Raw genomic sequence first — 23,354 nt, 5'->3', positions numbered from 1 at the left:
AATTATGGATGTATCTAAGCCAGACTTTCTCTCAAATATCTGAGTCCAAAGCTATGTTTTTGAAGTGAGAGATCCAAAATATGAAGAAAGACAGAAATATGACTGTCATGGAATACCTCAACAAAGTTAAAGGTCTTGCTCATCAGTTAGCTCTTATAGGATGTGAGGTTTCAGACAAAGAAAAAGTTCACCAAACTCTAAGTGGTCGGGGTACTAAATATCATGATTCATGTCTTTTCAACTACTCTTTTGTACCTTCCAGTGCTTCCCACCTTTGAGGATTTAAGGCCAAAGTTGCTGCATTATAAAATGACACTTAATGGTATGACAGACGCAACCGGTAAAAATCAGAATGATTATTATGAAGTGCTGTTTACGAATTCTTTTCAAGGCAGAGGTCATGGATTTCGTGGAAATAGGGGACGTGGTAGGAATAATGGAGGAGGGTGAGGTATTCTTCCCACTCCTAATAGGCCTCCAATTATAAACACACAAGGAAAAATATTTCCTATGTTATATTTGCAAGAAGCCAAAACATATTAAAGAAAATTGTTGGTATAAGGATGATCCAAGGTACAACACAAAATTAAATATGGTGCAGCAGAAACCTGAACAAACGTCACAACAGGAAACTCCTAAAAATCATAATAGTACAACAAGAGATATGGACATATTGCTGGCTGCACTGGGTTGAATTTAAAACAAAATGAGCAGGGAGTTTGGTATATTGATTCTGGAACAGGCAATCATATTAGAGGTGATGCTAGTAAGTTTTCTGCTCTAATTTCTTATTGTGGAAATAGTCATGTTATAACTGGAGATGGAACCAAACATTCCATATCACATACTGGTTGTGTTTCTATTCCCATCAACAATTCAAAATCTCTCGCTTTGTCAAATGTATTCTATGTTCCCAATATAAAAAAAATCAATTTTCTGTTTCTAAAATTGTGGATGACATGAATTCTAGCATCATATTCACCCCTAATTATGTTTATGTGAAGGATCTTCTCACGAATAAGACGTTCGCTGAAGGGGAAAGGTGTGGAAACATGTATATTCTCAAGGAAAGTCCCGTGAAGTCTTTAAAGTTCGATCTAAGTGAGTTGTTCAAGATAAAGTAGTTGCCATTGTCATCATCTTGCTTTGTCTTTGTTTCCAATGTAAATGAGTCAAATAAGTCTGAAATATGGCATAATCGTTTAGCCCATTGTAGCAAGTCTTTCATTGAAAGACTTATTTCTAATGGTTTTATTCTTGGGTCTGGTTTAAGTAATAGGTCTGAGGGTTCTCCGTGCCCTAGTTGTCAAGTCTGCAAAACTCACGTTTTACCTTTTCCATTATCAGATAGTGTTTCCTCTAAACCTTTTGAGATAATTCATTCTGATGTTTGGGGTCCTGCCCCTGAAAAATCTCTGTCTGGAAGTAAATATTATCTCTTGTTTGTTGATGATTTCACTCGGTATTCATGGATATTTTTCATGAAGCACAAATCTGATGTGTTTGGCATATTTCGTAGATTTCTTTTGTTTGTTAAAAATCAGTTCTCTACTTCTATTCTTAATTTCTAATGTGATGGGGGTGGAGAGTTCTCATCAAAGGATTTCATTGATTATCTCCATGATAATGAAATAAATCGCAGAATATCTTGCCGTTATACTCCTCAACAAAATGACGTTGTGGAAAAGAACCATCGTCATGTTGTAGAGAGTGGTCTTGCCATGATTCATGGAAGTAGCATTCCATTATATTTATGGACAAAAGCTTTTCACTCGACTGTTTATGTGATCAACATGTTACAAATGAAGAAACTTGGAAACCAGTCTCCATATTTTAAATTATATGGAGTTCAGCTAGATTATAATGAGCTAAAAGCATGGGGCTGCACATGTTATGTTCACATAAATAAAAGTTTGAGAAAGAAGTGTGTATGCAGATTTGTGGGATATGCTGATAATTACAAAGGATATAGATATTTTGACCCATTAAGTAGATGCATAAGAATATCCAGAAATATTGTGTTTGATGAGCTACTATTCAAGAATGTGTCACGTGGAATTATTCAACAAGATACTGCCCAAGATACTTGTAAAACATAATACTATGATTCCTGGCTTAATGTTGAATTATTTACTTATCCTCAATTAGAAGTTCAACAAAATATTGCAGGAGAAAATATGGATATTAATACTGTTGAAACCTGGATGTGAAAAGATTGAAAAGTCTTATTCACGATTAGCCCTAATCACCCTTAAGTAGTGATTAGGGTTAATAAAGAAAATTACACAAGAGACCAATGAGAAGTTAAAATATACACCAGACCACCTTACAACTTTTCTAATTTCCAATAACCCCCTCACGATAATAACTCTCAACACTCCCCCTCAAGCTGGAGCATTAGAGTTATTTTATCACTTGCTACTGATTATGGTTGGCCTTTGAATCAATTAGACGTTAAGAATGCTTTCCTCCATGAAAATTTGAAAGAAGTTTATATGGAACAACTCCTGAGATATGAGGTGAAAGATTCAAAGTCTCATGTTTGTAAATTAAAAAGGGCCATATATGGGTTGAAACAGGCATCAAGATCATGGTTTCAGAGTTTCTCCTTAGAGATTCAAAAGCATGGGTTTGCTAAATCTCCTTTTGATCACTCGCTTTTTATTTACAAAAGGGAAGGAATAGTCACATTACTTCTTATTTATATTGACGATATAATTGGGATAGAGAATTCTGAAGATCACATTAACAAAATTAAGTTTCTTCTTGGGCAAAAGTTTCAAATGAAAGATCTTGGGGCATTGAAATATTTCCTTAGTGTTGAGGTTGATAGAAATAAAGACAGACGCGTCTTAACTCAACACAAGTACACCCTAGATCTTCTTGCTAAAACGGGTATGAAAGAGTGCAATCCTATATCAACTCCTAGCCCCATACATCAAAAGTTGAGTGGAACAAAAGGAGAATTATATGGTGATCCAACTGAATACAGAAGTATAGTAGGTATCCTTCAATATCTAACAATTACTAGGCCTGATATAGTATATGTTGTTAATCAGGTACCTCAATTTATGCATGCACCCAGAGTTGAGCACATGAAAGCAGTTAAGAGATTTTTAAGATACCTTAAAAGGACTGCAGGAGATAGACTGGTTTATACGAAAAGTATACGAAAAGAACACAAGGAAAAGACATGATGACATTGATGGCATTTTCAAATGCTGATTGGGTAGGAGATTCGGATGAAAGAAGATCTATTTCAGGTTATTATGTCTTTCTTGGCAGAAATTTAGTGTCTTGGAGTAGTCGAAAGCAACGAGCAGTAGCTAGGTCGAGCACAAAGACAGAATATAGGGAGATGGCTACAGTAACATAAAAAATAATCTGGATCAAATTTCTTTTAAATGAATTGGGTGAAAGATTTCCAAAAGCCATTCTGTTATGTGATAATCAAGGAGCCATCAAAATATCTTTGAATCCCATCCATCATGGAAAAACTAAGCATATAGAAATTGATCAACATTTTATTCGACAAAGGATAAAAGATGGATCATTAGAGGGCAGATTTATTGGCACTGAAAATCAGGTGGCTGATATTTTTGTGAAAATGTCTACAAAGAGACAAAGTATTGTTAAAATGTATCTCTCTTTATGTAAATATTTACATATATATATAAAGAGAGATACATATACATATATATATCACGTATATATGTATATGTATCTATCTATCTATATATATATATGTAAATATATATGTTTTCTTTTTTCTGTAAAACCCGAAAGGGTATTTTAGTCATTTCTCTCCATTTTGCGCATATTCATAATTATGAATATGCTGTAATTCTTTTTCCTTTTTTTACTTTTCTTCTTTTCTTTTTTTCCTTTTCCCTTTTTTGTCTTTTTTCTTCTTTATTTCTTTGTTGACTCAAAGTCAACCTTGGAGGGCTCAACACTAGCTGTTGAGCCTCTCCAACGGTTAGAATTCTAACCGTTGGAGGGGCTCCAACAGCTAGTGGAGCCCCTCCAAGGCTCCTTTTCCCTCTTATAAATAGGGGAGTTCCCCCTTTGTAAACTACACTTCTTGGAGCTTTTGTTCTCCAAGCCTCTCAATAAAATTCTTTATATTTTGTATGCCTTTGTGCATTTGAGTTTCTTTATTGTACCTTTGTGTACATTTGTTCTAAGTGTTCTTGTGCTTTTGTGCACATTGGTGGTGTTGTGCTCATCGCACTCTTTATCTCATTTTTGAGATATAGTCACATGGTATCAGAGCTAGGCTTAAAGGAAAAGAAGATCGTGTCTTATTTCTCTTTGTTGGAATACCTCGTAAAGCGTGCCATTGAGTTGTGGTGGTGGAAGTGAAGACTCGGCTCTTCATTCTATATTTTGCAAGCTTCCTACATCAAGGGACTCATTTCGCTTTGTGGTACGCATTTATTCCTCTTTGTATCCTCTCTAATGGGCGAAAAGGATTCGCACTTCTCTCTTGGCTTCAAATTGAATGGAACGAATTATCATGTATGGGCCGGGAATATGGAGGCCCATATAAATGGAAAGGGACTTTGGGGATATGTTCAAGGAACTATTCCCGAACCCGTACCAAAAATTACTACTCTTGACAAAGGGGAGATCAAGGTTCTTGAGGGAGAAGAAAGAGAAAAGGCTTTTGAAGATTACAATAAGAAGCATGAAGAATGGGAAATGAAAAACTACAAAATTCTCTCATGGTTCTTCTCTTCGGTTGAAACCAAAATTAATACCAATATTCTAAAGTTCAAAAAGGCATGTCAAGTATGGGAATATCTTGAAAGAATGTATACTTCAAGAGATTTGTCCCATAAGTACTATCTCCAAAAGAAGGCCTTAACCCTTCAACAAGGAGAAATGTCCGTTAGAGAGTATTTCGCCGAGTTATCCACTATTTGGGATGAGCTTGCCCTCCAAGAACCTAAATGGAGCGGTGAGGCTATTGAATTGAGGGCCAAACAACTAGAAGAGGATCATTTCTTTAACTTTTTAAATGGGCTTAGACCCGAGTTTGAACAAACTAGATCCTCTCTCTTATCTTCTTTCTCTTCCCCTCCTTTGGAAGATGTGCTTACCAAATTAAGTGGAGAAGAAACTAGATTGGGAATGAATAAAACCAATCTAAGTGTGTTGGTCGTTCCCTCTAAAGATGAGGATGAGGGTGCTTATGCCGTCTCAAGACCGGGGAATAATGTTAAAACCTATAAACCCCCTCATTTTAACAAAAATCAAGGAGGAAGAGAAAATGGTGGGCATTATGGAAGGAGAGATTATAGTAAGATTATATGCCATTTTTGCAAAGAACCGGGTCACATTAAACCGGTATGCCCTAAATGGAAGAAGATGGTGGCTATGTCTACTACTTTCCAATCAACCAAGGAGGAAGGTCCTTCTACTTCCAATCATGCTACTTTGGCTCTCAATCAAATCATGGAAGCTCTTCAACCACTCCTCAAGGGATCCGTTTCCGGAGCCGCCATGACCACCTTCTCTCCTCCCGGTAAGACTCTTTGGCTCTTAGACTCGGGTGCATCCTTTCATATGACTCCAAATGTTTTGTCACTTTCTAAATACTCAAAAAATTTGTCACCCTCTTTTGTCTCCACCGCGGATGGGGCTTCTCTTGAAATAAAAGGAATTGGTGATTTTGAAAGACAAGGTTTTTTTATTCCAAAAGTTAGATTTATACCAAAACTAAATTTAAATTTGCTTTCCGTCTCTCAACTATCGGATTATGGGTGTGATATCAAATTCTCATCAAATAAATGTTGGATACAGGATCGCCGGTCCGGGAAGTTGATTGGGGAAGGCTCTAGGAAGGGAGATCTTTATCTCATGGAATTTCTTCAAATTCCAAAAACCTCTTTTTGTAATGTTGCCCAACATAAGGATATAAATGTTTGGCATAAACGCCTTGGGCATCCAAATATTGTCAAGCTTTCATATTTACATTTTGCTAAAACCTTATGTAAAGACAATTTCAATTGTAATGATTGCATTCTTGGTAAAATGAGAAGCTTACCTTTTGGACAAAGAACTATGTTTTCAACCAAACCTTTCGAAATTGTGCATTCGGATGTATGGGGACCGGCACCCGTTGTGTCTAAGGGAGGTTTTTCATATTATGTTATTTATGTAGATGATTTTTCAAGGTATAGTTGGATATACTTCCTCAAACATAAACATGAGGTTTTCTCTACTTTCAAGATCTTTCACATGTTAATACAAAATCAATTCAATAGTAAATTACAAATTTTTAGAACCGACTCCGGGGGAGAATATCTCTCAAATGATTTCAAAAGTTATATTGAAAATAATGGGATTGTTCATCAAAGGTCTTGTCCCAAAACTCCCCAACAAAATGGGTTGGCCGAACGAAAACATAGACACATAATTGAAACTACAAGAACTTTGTTAATTTCTCAAAAAATTCCAAAAAGATTTTGGGCCGAAGCGGCTCTTGCATCGGTTTATCTCATCAACCGACTTCCATCCAAAAACTTGAACCAAATATCTCCATATGAAATCTTGTATAAAAAAGAACCCGACTACAATAGGTTAAGAATTTTTGGTTGTAAATATTTTGTTCTCACCGATAAGAATGATAAATTATCTCCCAAAGCTATTCCTTGTGCTTTTTTAGGATATTCGGAAACCCAAAAAGGTTTTAGGTGTTATGATATTAAAAATGATAAACTATATGTTTCAAGAAATGTAACCTTTTTAGAAAACATAAGTGGTTTTGAAGAACACAAAACTCATGAAGATAATGCCGATTATTCTTTTTTGTTTGAACTATTATCTAGAAATGAAGATTTTAGCGATGATGAATTAAAAGAGAATGAGGATATAAGTGAATGTATTCCTCAAACCATTCATGATGAAGAAGAAATGATAAATGAACCAATTACCTATACTCATAGAGATAAAAGCACTTTTAGAAGTGCAATAGAGAAATATAGTGATCTTAGTGAATCTTCCAACAACTCTCGAAGAACTGAAAGATCTAGGAGAAATCCTTCTAGATTTATATCCTATGAGTCTTTTTCTCCAAAACATAGGGCATGTCTTAGTGTCATTCACTCATACCAAGAACCTAGAAATTTTAAAGAAGCTACGGAAATGATTGAATGGAGGGATGCCATGGACAACGAACTTAGAGCCCTCAACAAAGCCAAAACGTGGGTTTTTCAATGTCTTCCAGAAGGAAAGAAAACAATAGGATGTAGATGGGTTTTTAAAGTTAAAACCAAGAGTGATGGCACTCTTGAAAGATATAAAGCCCGTCTTGTCGCAAAAGGATATAGTCAAGAATACGGCATCGATTACGAAGAAACCTTTGCTCATGTTGCACGAATGGTTACTGTAAGGTGTTTGATCACCATTGCATCTATTAAAAAATGGAATATTTACCAAATGGATGTTAAAAATGCATTTCTAAATGGAGACCTTAATGAAAAAGTCTACATGGATGCTCCTCCTGGTATGAACATACCAAAGGGGAAAGTCCTTCGTTTGCAAAAAGCGCTTTATGGTTTAAAACAAGCCCCTAAGGCTTGGTATGATCGATTTAATGATGTAATGGTTCAAAATGGTTTTTCCTCATGCTACACTGACACTGCTCTGTTTGTCAAAAAGTCTGATGCAGGAATTGTGATTTTACTGTTATATGTTGATGATATGTTGATAACAGGTAGTGACATAAAAGGCATCAGAAACATTAAAACCACTTTAAAAGAAAGGTTTGAAATGTCAGACCTGGGGTATCTGACTTACTTTCTTGGTATTGAGGTAGCCTACTCTCATAGAGGCTATTTTTTGTCTCAAACTAAACTTGCCTGTGAGATTCTTGACAGATCAGGTATTACTGATGATAAAATCTGTGAGACCCCTGAAATTGTGGGATCAAAAATGAAGATCGATGATGGGAAACCTTTAGAGGATCCTACTCCCTATCGGCAACTTGTGGGATCTCTAATGTATCTTAGCATCATAAGGCCGGACATCTCTCATGCCGTGCATACTGCAAGCCAATTTCAGCATGCTCCTACATCCGTTCATATGAGTGCCGTCCTCCGAGTTGTCAGATACTTAAAGGGAACTTTAAACAAGGGAGTTTTTCTTTCCTCTTCTTCTGAGTTGAATTTAATTGCATATACTGACTCTGATTGGGGAGGTGACCCAAATAACCGTCACTCCACTACAAGCTTTTGTATTTTTTTAGGTGAATCCCTGATCTCATGGAGATGTAAGAAGCAACAGAAGGTGTCTCTGTCATCCACCGAAGCAGAATATCGAGCCATGGCATCTACAACTATGGAGATTGTCTGGATTCATCAGTTGCTGCAAGACATGGGGATTCCAATTCAAGAACCCACAAAGTTATGTTGTGATAATAAGAGTGCAATCTATATTGCCAAGAACCACACGTTTCATGAGCGGACAAAGCATATTGAGATGGACTGTCATTATGTCCGTGAGGCATATCTACAAAAAGTCATCGATCTTCCTTATGTGACGTCAGAATATCAGTTGGCAGATTTCTTCACCAAGGCGCTTTGTTCCCCAAGATTCAACTTTCTCCTTAGCAAACTTTCGGTCATTGTGCCCTAAGTTTGAGGGAGGGTGTTAAAATGTATCTCTCTTTATGTAAATATTTACATATATATATAAAGAGAGATACATATACATATATACATCACGTATATATGTATATGTATCTATCTATATATATATATGTAAATATATATGTTTTCTTTTTTCTGTAAAACCCGAAAGGGTATTTTAGTCATTTCTCTCCATTTTGCGCATATTCATAATTATGAATATGCTGTAATTCTTTTTCCTTTTTTTACTTTTCTTCTTTTCTTTTTTTCCTTTTCCCTTTTTTGTCTTTTTTCTTCTTTATTTCTTTGTTGACTCAAAGTCAACCTTGGAGGGCTCAACACTAGCTGTTGAGCCTCTCCAACGGTTAGAATTGGGCTCCAACAGCTAGTGGAGCCCCTCCAAGGCTCCTTTTCCCTCTTATAAATAGGGGAGTTCCCCCTTTGTAAACTACACTTCTTGGAGCTTTTGTTCTCCAAGCCTCTTAATAAAATTCTTTATATTTTGTATGCCTTTGTGCATTTGAGTTTCTTTATTGTACCTTTGTGCATTTGAGTTTCTTTATTGTACCTTTGTGTACATTTGTTCTAAGTGTTCTTGTGCTTTTGTGCACATTGGTGGTGTTATTGGTGGTGTTGTGCTCATCGCACTCTTTATCTCATTTTTGAGATATTTTCACAAGTATACCAAGGATGCCAACTTCACAAAGGGGTATGTGCACAAAGGCACTTTAGAAGAACACTTGAATATGTGTACACAAAAGTACACTAAACACAAATGCACAAAAGCATTAGAAAACAAAGAATCTTTATTGAGAACACTAGAGCATAAGCTCCAAGAATGAATACATACAAAGGGGAGACAACCCCTATATATAGCACATAAAGGAAGGGCCTTGGAGGGGCCCCAATGTGATCGTTGGAGCCCCTCCAACAGTCAACGATCATATTGGGTCCCTCCAAAGGCTAACCAAAAAAGAAAAAGAAAAAGAAAAAAGAAAAGTAAAAAATAAAATGAAAAATTACATGCACATTTCAAAGGGAAAATGTGCAAAAAGAAAAAGACAAATACCCTTTATCGGGTTTTACAAAAAGAGTATAATATATATATATATATATATATATATATACATATATATTTACATTATGAGTATATTTTAACATCCCCCCTCAAACTTATGGTGTGATGACCGTAAGTTTGCCAAGAAGAAAATTAAATCTCGGAGAACAGAGTGCCTTGCTAAAGAAGTCAGCCAGTTGATACTCCGATGTCACATACGGGAGATTGATGACCTTCTTCAAGTATTCTTCTCTAACATAATAGCAATCCATCTCGATATACTTCGTGCACTCATGAAAAGTGTAATTCTTGGCGATATATACTGCACTTTTGTTGTGGAAGCACAACTTGGTTGGTCCTAGAACAGTGACTCCCATATCTTCTAGTAGGCGCCGAATCCATACAATTTCCATAGTTATAGATGTCGTGGCTCGATACACAATTTTGGTAGAGGAAAGAGACACCTTTTGTTGTTTCTTGTATCTCTAAGAGACTAGAGATTCCCCTAAAAAGATAGAAAAACCAATGGTGGAGTGACGGTTATTTGGGTCACCTCCCCAATCAGAGTGAGTATAAGCAATCAAATTTAATTCAGATGACGAAGATAAGAATACCCCTTGTTTACTGTCCCCTTTACATATTTGATAATTCGAAGAATGACACTCATGTGAATTTATGTAGGAGCATGTTGAAATTGGCTTGCGACATGCATAACATGAGAAATATCTGGCCTGGTAATGCTAAGATACAATAGCGATCCGACGAGTTGTATGTAAGGAGTAGGGTCTTCCAGATGAATCTTATCATCAATCTTCATCTTGGTTCCTACAATTTTGGGGGTTTCACAGATTTTATCATCTGTAATGCTTGACCTGTCAATGACTTCACAAGCTAGCTTGGTTTGAGATAAAAAATATCCTCTTTGAGAGTAGGCAACTTCAATGCCTAAAAAATAAGTCAGAAAACCTAAGTCTGACATTTCAAATCTTTTCGTTAGTAATTTTGATACTTTTAATCCCTATAGTATCATCTCCTGTGATTAACATATCGTCAACATACAATAACAAAATCACAGCTCCTACATTGGAGTTTTTAACAAATATTCGACCATTACTCTGATAAACCGATCATACCAAGCTTTGGGGGCTTGCTTCAACACATAAAGTGATTTTCGTAAATGAAGAGCTTTGTCATATGACACATTCATTCCTAGAGGAGCATCCATATAGACCTCTTCATGTAAATCTCCATTTAAGAATGCATTCTTAACATCCATTTGATATATATTCTATTTTTTAATTGAAGCAATGGTAATTAAACATCTAACAGTTACCATTCGTGCTACAGAAGCAAAAGTTTCATCGTAATCTATACCATACTCTTGATTATACCCTTTGGCAACCAAGCGGGCTTTATATCTTTCGAGTGATCCGTCACTTTTGGTTTTAACTTTAAACACCCATCTACATCCTATTGCCTTATTGCCTTTAGGTAAAACTTGAATTTCCCAAGTTTTGGCATTCTTAAGAGCTCTAAGTTCACTATTCATAGCCTCTCTCCACTCAATGGTTTGCATAGCTTCTTCAAATTTTTTAGGTTCTTTATATGAGTGAATAGCACTTAAACATGCACTATGTTTGGGTGAGGACTCATGGGAAATAAATCTAGAGGGATTTTTTTTTGTTCTCTCGATTCTACGAGGGTTAGTTATTGAGGACGGTTCACTAGACTCACTATATTTCTCAATTGTATTTCTAAAATTGTTTCTATCTCTATGTGTATAGATTATAGGATCCCTAGATGTGCCTTCTTCTATAAGCTAATCAATAGATTGATAATTTTCATCAATATGTTTGTCATCACTAACCTTAACATCACTAAGAATTTCATCATCCTTAGATAGAAATTCAAACAAAAAAGAGTAATCCATATTTTCTTTGTGAGATTCATACTCTTCAAAACCACTCAGATTTTCTAGAAAAGTCACATTTCTAGAAACATATAACTTATCATTTTTAATGTCATAGCATCTGAATCCTTTTTGGGTTTCGAAGTAGCTAAGAAAGGCACAAGAAATAGCTTTTGGTGAAAGTTTGTTATTTTTATCAGCAAGAACATAACATTTGCATCAAAAAATTCTTAGCTTATTGTAATCGGGTTCCTTTTGGTATAATATTTCAAAAGATGATGTTTTGTTTAAGATTTTTGAAGGAAGGCAATTTATGAGATAAACGGATGCAAGAGCCACCTCGGCCCAAAATCTTTTTGGAATATTTTGCAAAATAAGCAAAGATCGAGTAGTCGCAATAATATGTCTATGCTTTCTTTCGGCTAGACCATTTTGTTGAGAAGTTTTTGAAAAAGACCTTTGATGAACGATACCATAACTTTCAAGATAACTTTTGAAATCATTTGAGAGGTATTCACCTCTGGAATTAGTTATAAGAATTTTTAGTTTTCCATTAAATTAATTCTTTATCATCATATGATATGTTTTAAATATTGAAAAAACCTCATGTTTATGTTTGAGAAAATATATCCAACAATATCTAGAATAATCATCAACGAAGATAACATAGTAAGAGAATCCTCCTTTAGATATAACGGGTGTCGGTCCCCACACATCCGAATGCACAATTTCAAAAGGTTTGGTAGAAAACATAGATCTTTATCCAAAATGTAAGCTTCTCATTTTTCCAAGAATACAATCATTACAAACAAAGTTGTCTTTACATAGATTTTTGGTAAAATGTAAATAAGAGAGCTTGACAATATTAGGATGCTCAAGGCGCTTATGCCAAACATTTATATCTTTATGTTGGGCAATATTACAAAAAAAGGTTTTTGAAACTTGGACATACTCTATGTAGTATAGATCTCATTTCCTAGAGCCTTCCCCAATCATCTTCTCGGACCTGCGATCCTGTATACAACATTTATTTGATGAAAATTTGATATCACACCCATGATCTGATAGTTGAGAGACTGAAAACAAATTTAAATTTAGTTTAGGAATGGATCTAACTTTGAGAATAAAAAAACCTTGTTTTTTAAAACTTTAAATTCCTTTTATTTCAAGAGAAGCACCATTCGTAGTTGAGACAAAAGGAGATAAATTTTTTATGTATTTGGAAAGGGCTAAAAAACTTGGAGTCATATGAAAAGAAGCACCCGAATCTAAAAGCCAAAGAATCTTACTGGGAGGAGAGAAGGTAGACATAGCGGCCCCAGAAACAGATCCTTTAAGGAGAGGTCAGAGAGCTTCCATAATTTGACTTAGAGACAAAGCTCCATTGCTTGAAGTAGGCAGTGCCTCCTCTTTATATGGTTGGAATGTTGTAGACATTGCCACTATCTTCTTTCACTTAGGACATACTGGTTTAATATGTCCCGGTTCTTTACAAAAATGACAAATTATTTTGATAAGCTATTTAATGATAGTCATGCTCAAGATCTTGGAGACTTCTTCATTCCTTTTCATGAGATAAATCGTGACTTCATGCGTAAGATTCAAAATAAAGAAATTGCAGAGGCTTTGAAGAAAATGAAATCAAGAAGGGCAGTTGGCCCAGATGGTATACCTATCGAGGCTTGGAAATGCTTGGGAGAGAAAGGTTTAGAATGATTGACAAATCTTTTTAACTTGATTTGGCGAACAAATAAGATGCCTAATGAGTGGAGGAAGAATACTTTGGTGCCTTTATATAAGAATAAGGGTGATATACAAGATTGCACAAACTATCGTGGTATAAACTCATGAGTCATACTATGAAACTTTGGGAGAGGGTGATTGAGTCTAGGTTGAGGAAGGTTGTCATGATATCGGAGAATCAATTTGGTTTTATGCCTGGAAGATCAACAATGGAAGCTATACATCTTCTTAGACAACTTATTGAAAGATATAGAGAGAGGAACAAAGATTTGCATATGGTTTTTATTGATTTAGAGAAGGCATACGATAGAGTACCTAGGGACGTTCTCTGGTGGACAATGATGAAGAAAGGTGTTTCTCTCAAGTACATTAGTATAATTAAAGATATGTATGAAGGAGTAGTAACCAATGTCCGCACTTGTGGAGGGGCGACAACCAATTTTCCGATAACGGTTGGGTTACATCAAGGATTTGCTTCAAGCCCTTTCCTATTTGCGATAGTGATGGATGAGCTTACGAGATCAATTCAAGAAAATGTACCGTGGTGTATGTTGTTTGCTGATGATATTGTTTTGATTGATGAGTCTAGAGCTGGGGTTAATGCTAAGTTAGAATTATGGAGACAGACATTGGAAGCTAGAGGTTTTAAGTTGAGTAAGAGTAAGACTGAATATATGGAATGTCGGTTTAGTAAGCAACGAAGTAGTGATGGGAGTGTAGTGAAGCTTGGTGAGCAAGAAATACCGGTGAATGATTATTTCAAATATTTGGGACCCATCATTCAAAAGTATGGAGAAATTGATGGAGATGTAAATCATAGGATAAAGGTTGGGTGGATGAAATGGAAAAGTGCAACTGGAGTGTTGTGCGATCGTAGAATGCCATTGCGGTTGAAGGGAAAGTTTTATAGGACGACTATTAGATCCGCTTTACTATATGGTACAAAATGTTGGGCTGCCAAGAGACATCATATTCAAAAAATGAGTGTAGCTGAGATGCGGATGCTTAGATGGATGTGTGGAAATACAATAAAAGATAAGATTCGGAACGAGAAGATACGTAAGAAGGTAGGTGTTGCACCCATTGAAAATAAGATGCGAGAGAATCGTTTACGGTGGTTTGGACATATTCAGCGAAGGCCTAATGATGCTCCAGTTAGAAGGTTGGAGAAATGAGAAAATATATTAGTTAAAAGAGGTCGGGGTAGGCCTAGGAAGACTTGGATGGAGATGATAGGAAAGGATATGAATGCTTTGAACCTCACTGAGGACATGGCATTGGATAGAAATGATTGGAGGAAAAGGATTCATGTGGAAGACCCAAAATGAATTTCTTTTTTGGTTAATATCGCTGACCCCAATTGTTTTGGGATGAAGGCGTAGTTGTTGTTGTTGTTGTTGTCTCTCCCTTGATATCTTCCATTTTGGCCTCATTGATTTTGAAATTTGTTGAAATGAGGGGGTTTGTAAGGTTTCACATTGTTCCTCGGTCTAGATACGGCATAGGCTCCTTCATCTTCATCCTTAGAAGGAGTGGCCAACACGCTTTGATTGGTTTTATTCATTTTTAATCTAGTTTCTTCTCCACTCAACTTAGTAATAACATCTTCTAGAGGTAGAGATGTAAAGGAAGACAAAAGAAATGATCTAGTTTGTTCGAATTCGGGTCTAAACCCATTCAAAAAATTGAAGAAATGATCCTCTTCTAATTGCTTGTGTCTTAATTCAATAGCCTCTCCACTCCACTTAAGTTCTTGGAGTGTACGTTCATCCCAAATTGATAATAATTCCCCAAAGTACTCCCTAATAGACATTTCCCCTTGTTAGAGGGTTAATGCCTTTTTTTGAAGGTAGTATTTATGGGATAGATCTCTTGAAGTATATATTCTTTCAAGATAATCCCATACTTGAAATGCCTTTTTGAATTTTAGGATATTGACATTTATCCTTGTTTCTACCGTTGAAAAAATTCATGAGAGATATAGTTCTTCATGTTTCTTATTGTAATCTTCAAATGCTTTTTCTTTATCTTCTCCTTCAAGAACCTTGATTTCACCTTTTTCAATTATAGTGATTTTATGTTCGAGTTCGGGAATGGTACCTTGGACATACCCCCAAAGTCCCTTTCCCTTAATGTGGGCTTCCATGTTTCTGGCCCAAACATGATAGTTGGATCCATTGAACTTAAACCCAAGAGAGAAATAAGAATCCTTTTCTCCCATGAAGAAGCCTTAAAGAATGAAGAAATGTATTGAAAAACTTGAGAAAGATTACCAAAATAGATCTTCTTTCCCTTGCTTGATCACTCCTTAATACTTGCAAGATGACTTGGTGCACCAAAAGATCAAGAGAGAGGTGAGCACGCACTTCGAGGCAAGATTGAGATGGCGTAAAATGTCGAAAGCTTCTTCTTCTATAAACCGAGCTCTGATACCATGTGAAAATGTCTAGAAAGAGACAAAGTATACGAAGGATGCCAACTTCACAAAGGGGTATGTGCACAAAGGCACTTTAGAAGAACACTGGAATATGTGTACACAAAAGTACACGAAACACAAATGCACAAAGGCATTAGAAAAACAAAGAATCGTTATTGAGAACACTAGAGCATAAGGTCCAAGAATGAATACATACAAAGGGGAGACAACCCCTATATATAGCACATAAAGAAAGGGCCTTGGAGGGGCCCAATGATCATATTGGGTCCCTCCAAAGGCAAACCAAAAAAGAAAAAGAAAAAAAAGAAAAGTAAAAAATAAAGTAAAAAATTACATGCACATTTCAAAGGGAAAATGCGCAAAAAGAAAAAGATGAAAATACCCTTTATCGAGTTTTACAAAAAGAGTATATATATATACTATGTCACATGGGTGCGAGTGAGGGGTGCAGCACTTTCAAAAAACTTGGGTGCGGCAAAAATATAAAAAATTATATATATATATATATATATATATATAATTTTTACGTTTTAAAAGAAAAAATAAATCCCGTGATGTTTCGAAAAACCCTACCCCTATAAAACCCAAGATTTAAAAAAAAATGGGTCGGACCAGGGTCGGGTCTGGACCCGACCCAGACGCAAGCTGAATACCCCACCCCCGTGCTTTTATAAAGCAACAGAGGGGTTAGGGTTTTCTCATTCGAGAAAACCCTCCCCACCTTCGCCGCCTGCCCTGGTCTCTCCTCCCGTCCGACCTCCAGCCGACGGCTCGCCGGAGTGCCGACCGATAGCCTACCCCCCCCCCCCCCCCCGTGCTCGTCCCTCTCCCTCTCTTTGTTACCCTCTCCTCCCCCTCAGTTTCCCTCCCTCTCGAGCTCCCTCAGACACTGGAACCCCGACGAGCCCCACCGCTCATTTCTCCCTCTCTCTCACGATGTTTTTTTGACAGTTGACCCCCCTCCTGCGGGCACCCTGTTCGTCGGCAACTTTAGCGCCTTCCGCGGCCTTCTCAGGTAAACCCCCCTTCCCCCAAGTCTTCTTCTCTCTTCTCCTTCCCCCGAGTCTTCTTCTTTCTTCTCTTTCTCCCTCGACCCTCCCGCGGGCACCCTGTTCGTCGGCAAACTTGAGAGCATTTTTTTTTGGTTAAAAAAAATGGACACAAATGACCATGGGTGCATTGACCGCACCCAAGGTCCTGTTGACCGTACCGGGTGCCGCACCTGCATTGCATCGCGTCAACGCGGGTGCGGCACCCAGTTTGCCGAGACCTTGTGACTTAGTATATATATACATAGAGATACATATATATATATATGCATGTGTATCTCTATGTATATATATAGATATATATTTACATTGTGAGTAAATTTTAACAATTTTCACATAGGGGTTGACGACACACGGATTTTGGTTCTTAAAGACCAAGTTGTGCATGGTCAACACCATGTACAACTTGAGGGGGGCTATTAGAGATAATTGTGCTTAACTCTTGATCCAGATCCATATGTTAGTTTGGTATCCATGTGTTTAGTTTTGGTCCAAATGTAAATAGATTCAGATCTGTATTTGTAGTATGTCCATACACCCTTTATTCTTGTGTTTAGTTATTAAGGGCATCCCCTTTATTGCTATTAAGGGCATTTGTGTAAAGTAAAAATATTCTTTATTTAAAGGGAAGTTACCACATTTCCCAGCGAGTGGAAAACGTGAAACTGAAATAGAGGGTCTCTTGTTTCCTCTTCTTCTCCTTTTTCTTCTTGATGCAACTGATATTTTGGAATAAATGCTCAGATTTATTACATGTGACTGTGTGTGTATGGAGTGCATTGCATGTGACATGCATGTCCGACACTCTGACTATATAGTTGGTTTTACAAGTTCTAATTCTTAACTTACTACTGTAAGAGTGAACTGTGCACTATTTTGTCTCCTGGTATCAACTCTCGGTAGCTCACTGCAAGTGTTTATATATCATATCCTTGCATCAAGTTTCCCCACTACAAAGTTGTTTTCACAAGAGACCATAGGACATGACAAAACCATCTTCACAGTTCATTGGTTCTCTTTTACTGAGCTGCTAGTTTCATAATATGCATTTCTCTTTCCTATTCTAGATAGTCACCTCATTGTATGGTCATACACATATCTTCTTATCATTTCATTGTCAAACATCATATTCATGCTTGAGTGCCACATCTACTTCGACATTGAACCAAGGTTGCCAGACTAGGAAGCGGAAGTGGGAAACGATGCGGGAAGTGAAAGCAAGAAGCAATGCATTTTAAAATGTATAGGAAGCGAGAAACGAGGAATAAAAAAAGAAATATAAGAATTGAATGAGAATCAAAATGAAACATAAATAAAAACTAAAGTAAAAGTGACAAATATTAAATTTCATGTTTTTTAGTGTAAGAATTAAATTTTAAAAAAAATCTAAAAATGATGACTACCAATTTACTGAACTCACGTGAAAGTAAGTGAGAATAGTGAGAGGAAACATATAAAAAACAAGAAAAGTTGAGTAAGAGAACATATAAGAAGAATAGATGAAGTGTGTGGAAAGCATAGGAGAAGCATTGGGGAATCGAGGTTCTCATCAAGTTTCGGAAGAGAGGAGTATCGCACTTCCGAAGCGAGTTTCTGGGAAGCGAGCTTCCCACCTATCTAAGAAGCTTCCGGTAACTTTGCATTGAACAACTCTATCTTATTGGGGGTACTCTATTGGTTTGCATATACCAATTGGCAAAAGCTGGAACTAACTTTTAGGATATTCTGGAAATCCCATTTAAACACCACATCTGAGTCTAGTATGGTAGGTTGGATGTTTTCTTGGCTATGAAAATCGTACAACTTGTTACCCATAATTGCACCTACTTGAGCAGCAAATAGGCCACGTAAAATGCATATACAGGGTTACTTACAGGGCTGGTGATCAGAAATTAAAGTGTACCATTTAACCTCATTATGGATGAGTACCATATTAGATTTTTCATATACACCACAAAGGCCACATTAATAATATGAAACTTCTACCATACATTACATTATAGATAAATACAGAGGTGCTTCCTTGATCAAGTTAGTCAACTAGGACTATCACAAAAAATGTTAATCAAGAGGGACAGAACAAGCACACTTGTTGAGACAGTAATATTTTTGCTTGCATTATTCAATCATAACCGATTTCTTATATATAATGCAAATGTAAATTATTGAATATGTAAGTTCTGTCTTGGACAAATAAAGAGGTCATTCTTGATCAAGCTAGTCAACTGGCATTGTCTAAAACAAAAAAGGTCAACAAGATCATAATAAATATGCAACTTGAGCTACTGTTTTTCCTAATGTTGAGCAACTTTAGTAGCAGGAAGGGTATCCTATTGGATTAAGTCTAAATTTACAAACAATTGTTTGCTATCTAATTTAAGACACCATTTCAAAATGCTTCAAAATAGCTTTCAAAGAAAAGAAAAGAAAAATATAAATCTGCTGAATGCAAGTCCAGAGTTTTCTGGAAAGCATACCAGCTTCAATACCAATAGAACTCAGGCTCAATGCAAGTCAAGAATTGTTTTTTTCTTCTTTTGGGGAGAATGAAAAGCTAATTGCAGAGTAGGAAAGTTTTCTGTTTCATTTCTATTCATGCATTTCTTGAGAGTGTATATACAGCCTATGATTGTGTGTGCAAATGCCAAGTAGTATATTCTAGAAAAATCAGTCTTAGATATTTTAAAAAACATGTGATTGAACAGTGACAGTGTACTATTCAACAGAAAAACAGAAGAAAAATCACAAAAATGAAATGCTCACAATTTGCAGAGTGATTATAATACCTGCACATCTAAAATATTGCACACATTTCCCGTATGATCAAGTCCCATTTGAATGTCAGGGATGTACCTCCATTTTCCATCAACGATGAATCTGTACTGGTAGACGCCTGATGGGAGAACCTTCATCAATGTGAAATCTTTCCCTGACCTTTGTAGCAGATTCCTGCCATGAACAATTCAATTGCATCGGAATAACTACAATTTCCTAAGAATATGCTACCTTAGGGATGATAATCATGACGACAATTTTTATCTTTCAGTACCTAACAGAATAAGTTATAGCAGGAAGTTAATGATCTAAGGATATATCTACAGTAATAGAAGACGTCAAGTGGCAACACAATGTAATTCTGACTGAAAGAATTGTCAAAACTAGGAGAATAATAATCATAACTTACTTTGTCCTCCAATTGTCCCAAGATCCCTCCACAGCAACTTCTTTGCCACCATAGCTCCATGAAAGCATTGTTGGAATGCCTTGATCGCAACAGATTTCCTCATATGCTGAATAACCATGCGTCCATGCAGAACTTGGACTGTAAATCTCATCTGGTCTCTGTAATGGTTCTATGGGTACCTGAAAAAGATGCCCCATTTGAGAAGTGTACGTGTCCAATTCATTATATAACAAGCTGTGATTATAAAAGCAATCCAAAAGAAGTAGCCCATAACTTGGAAGTTTAGTTCCATGAGCTAACACCAGGTTGTTGTCAATCCAATATGCACACATACACAGACACTATGGTGGGTCACCTTATTGCAAGACTCAGATATGCGTGAATACATGAATAGAAATATCATATTTGGTCAATACATCACAATATGTAATATCCATGTGATAGTCTCACCCAACAATCAATCTACTCCCAAACATTTGGGTTGCAATGATGCAAATAGAAAGGGTTTCTGTTTGCGATTCATTGACATAAGAACCAGATGATGCATGACAAAGTAGCAAATTTCCAAACAAGTCAATGGAAACAGATTACAGATGGTAGTAATACGTTACTGTTCATCGAGCAACCTCATTTGAATTCCACAAGGAAAGTGAAATAAACATTTCCAAGAAACACTCACTAAACTACAATCTTATAAAGTACAACCTCATAATTTTGGCATCACAAATTCATTGTAATGGGTAACGGGATACCATGTCAACAGTTTCTGTCTGCACCAACCATGAAAACCCAATTACATGAACTAGAGGATAACTACTTTAAAGGGAAAAGTTCTACTTATAGTCCACCAAAACAAAAAGTTACCAACAAACCTGCAAAGCTGATTATGCCAATGACAACTGTAACACTCCATCTGATACAGAATGAAAACATTTAGCTTATTGCTTATTAAAATCAGAAGCCATGGAATACTTCAAAACGCGAATTCATACATGGTTCAGATTAGCAAATGAATTATGGGATTCCTTCCCTATTCAAGTGGACACATTAAGATAGTCCCAACATAATAGACCAACCAAGTCAGCCATGAACTTTACCACAATCTAATACAGAAAAGTTCGATCCTAGAAAAGCTCTAAAAGAAAAAGAAAAAAAGGAAATCTAATGCAATAAATATATAAAAAAGAAAAGAAAAAGGGCCAAAAGAAACTGGTTTCACAAATTGCATTGAAGTGACTTCTGAATATGCAAGCAATTCATTTATACTAATGCCTCAACCAAAAACTCTGATTCAGTACGATGCAACGAACTCAAAGCAAACAAAAAAATAATGAAAAAACAGAAAAAAAAACTTGCAATTGTTGCAATAAACACACACACACACACACACACACACACACACACACACACAGCGAGCGAGCGAGAGAGAGAGAGAGAGCACCAACCTGACGAGTAAACATCACGGGAGACCAAGCCGCTGTTCCAGGGCTGTGCGGAGGAGACTGCCCCATCAACTCAGAAGACCCTTCCTCCTGCTCCTGCTCATCATCCATCTCACCTTCCTCTTCTCCAACCCCAGAAAGGCTCCCTCCATCCTCCCTCGCACTTGCATTCCCCATCGAACAAACAGCAAAAAACCCAACTATTCACCAAAACCCCCAACAGCCAACATCAGAAAACCCTCCAAGACGCCACCATAGTTACAAAATTTAAGCACCCAACCTCACCTCCACCCTCCCATCCCTGAGACCCAAAACGGAGGGCACCCTGATTCAGTATAGGTGCACAGGCAACAGCCCAATCATGATATCATATACCATATTGGAATTCAAAGAAAGTGAAAAAGAACATGAAGTTTTTTTTATGTTGTAATGTGATGGGTATCACTACGAAGAAAGTGTTTAAAAAAAACGAAGGAGAAAATTATCACAACAAACCTAACAATAATTGAAGAGTAGGTGGGTGAAATGAAATGACCCATCTGTGCTTCTTTCCGCCACCCATAGATTTACCAAAGGGGGTTTTGGAGATTATGGTGGTGCTAATACATAGTAGCCTGAATGGTTTATTTATGCTCCAATGTGTTTGGAAGATTCTTTGTGGCTTAATTGTAGCAGTTAAAAGAGGAATGCCATCTCATTTATTGGTATAAATAGTGAAGTAAGGTCTTCCACTTCCATATGTCCTTAGACCTTACTGCAAAACACAAAAAAAAAAAGTGATCTTGGCGCCACCTTTTCCTTTATGGGGACAAAAGGGAGTATGGTCCTTAATGGTTTCTTGTACCCTCCAAGGCGAATCACTCACCCACCTTGTCTAGGTGATGGGCTATGGAAAGGTGTTTTGTGGTCCATGGTTTCTAGGTTCCAGCACCAAGTCAAGACCCAGTTCAGTCTTTGGTCAAACCAGGCCAAGAACTAGCAACAGAAGCTTAGTCCAATGTTGTCAGAACAGGCCGATTCAGATTAGTTGATTCAGAAGGGGCTGATTCAACTGTCACTTCAACCAAATTTATTTAATATTTTTTAATGAGTTAAAAACATTGCTTAATATTTTTAAAAAGTATTTTTTTTTGTTTAATAACACATATCTGATGGCAAAAAGTTGTCAATTCACAGACAATTTGATTCGATTCAGAGTTTTTTTAAGAAACCAATTCACCCGGTGAATCGATTTTAACAATATTGGCTGAAAACTCATCTGACGCGAGGGATGTTTTTTTAATTAGCTTTCACCATGGCCTTGTAAGTGCTCTCAGAAACCAGCTCATTCTAGGCTAGATAGACAGGCAGTGGTTTGAATAGAAGTTGATCCATTAGGCCAACTCAGCGATTCGTTAAGACTTTTGCTGGTCCGATGGAAGATTAAGCGGACCGCTTTTGACTCTAGAGAAACTCAGCCCACTAGCTAAGAATGCTTGGTCCTTGACTCATTGGTTGAGTCAGTGAACCTTTGGACTATGTTAGGTCAAAAAGAGTGTGAAACACCAAGAATGTTTGGTTCCTGGTTTGGTCAGTGAGCCTATAAGCTACTTTAGCTTTTTTTTTTTGGTGGGTGGTGGGGAGGAGCCAACATTATGGTTTGGATGTCCCGTAATAGGCCGAGAGGTTCCCATATTGACCGTGGTTCTGTTTTGGTGTTGGCAGTAAAAGATTTCCATAAGTACTTTCCCCTACCCACTAGGAATAGTTTTCTGTTGGCTTATACATTGCGGATAGGGACCTGTACCCTGAGTATTGAATTCATGATGTCTTTTGACTCAAACACCTTAAGCTGACCCAAACTAGACAGGTGTGTGAATCCCTTGCAGAATTTTGGGTATTAATTTGTGTAAAAATT

The 23,354-nt window shown here is 36.8% G+C and overlaps 1 protein-coding gene across 2 annotated transcripts in view; it reads right to left on the bottom strand.

Moving 5' to 3' along the window:
- Positions 1 to 21,972, bottom strand: part of LOC149848210 (SNF1-related protein kinase regulatory subunit beta-2-like) — a 37,363-nt gene extending 15,391 nt beyond the window's left edge. Inside the window, exons 1-3 of one of the 2 annotated variants that reach the window (XM_089983631.1) lie at positions 21,461 to 21,972; positions 20,016 to 20,194; positions 19,618 to 19,780 (exon numbers count right to left, since the gene is read on the bottom strand). In XM_089983631.1, coding sequence (XP_089839757.1) covers positions 19,618 to 19,780; positions 20,016 to 20,194; positions 21,461 to 21,634 — 516 coding nt within the window. In that variant the 5' untranslated portion in view covers positions 21,635 to 21,972. The remainder of the gene's footprint in view (positions 1 to 19,617; positions 19,781 to 20,015; positions 20,195 to 21,460) is intronic. The other variant, XM_089983699.1, reaches the window with a different exon arrangement.
- Between the last annotated feature and the right edge of the window lie 1,382 nt (positions 21,973 to 23,354).

This window comes from Nuphar pumila, chromosome 1, assembly GCF_984573655.1.
Source record: "Nuphar pumila chromosome 1, dmNupPumi1.hap1.1, whole genome shotgun sequence".
In the NCBI taxonomy this organism is placed as follows: domain Eukaryota; kingdom Viridiplantae; phylum Streptophyta; class Magnoliopsida; order Nymphaeales; family Nymphaeaceae; genus Nuphar; species Nuphar pumila.
Note: the sequence above shows the minus strand (reverse complement) of the source record. Positions and strands in the feature narration are given on the sequence as shown.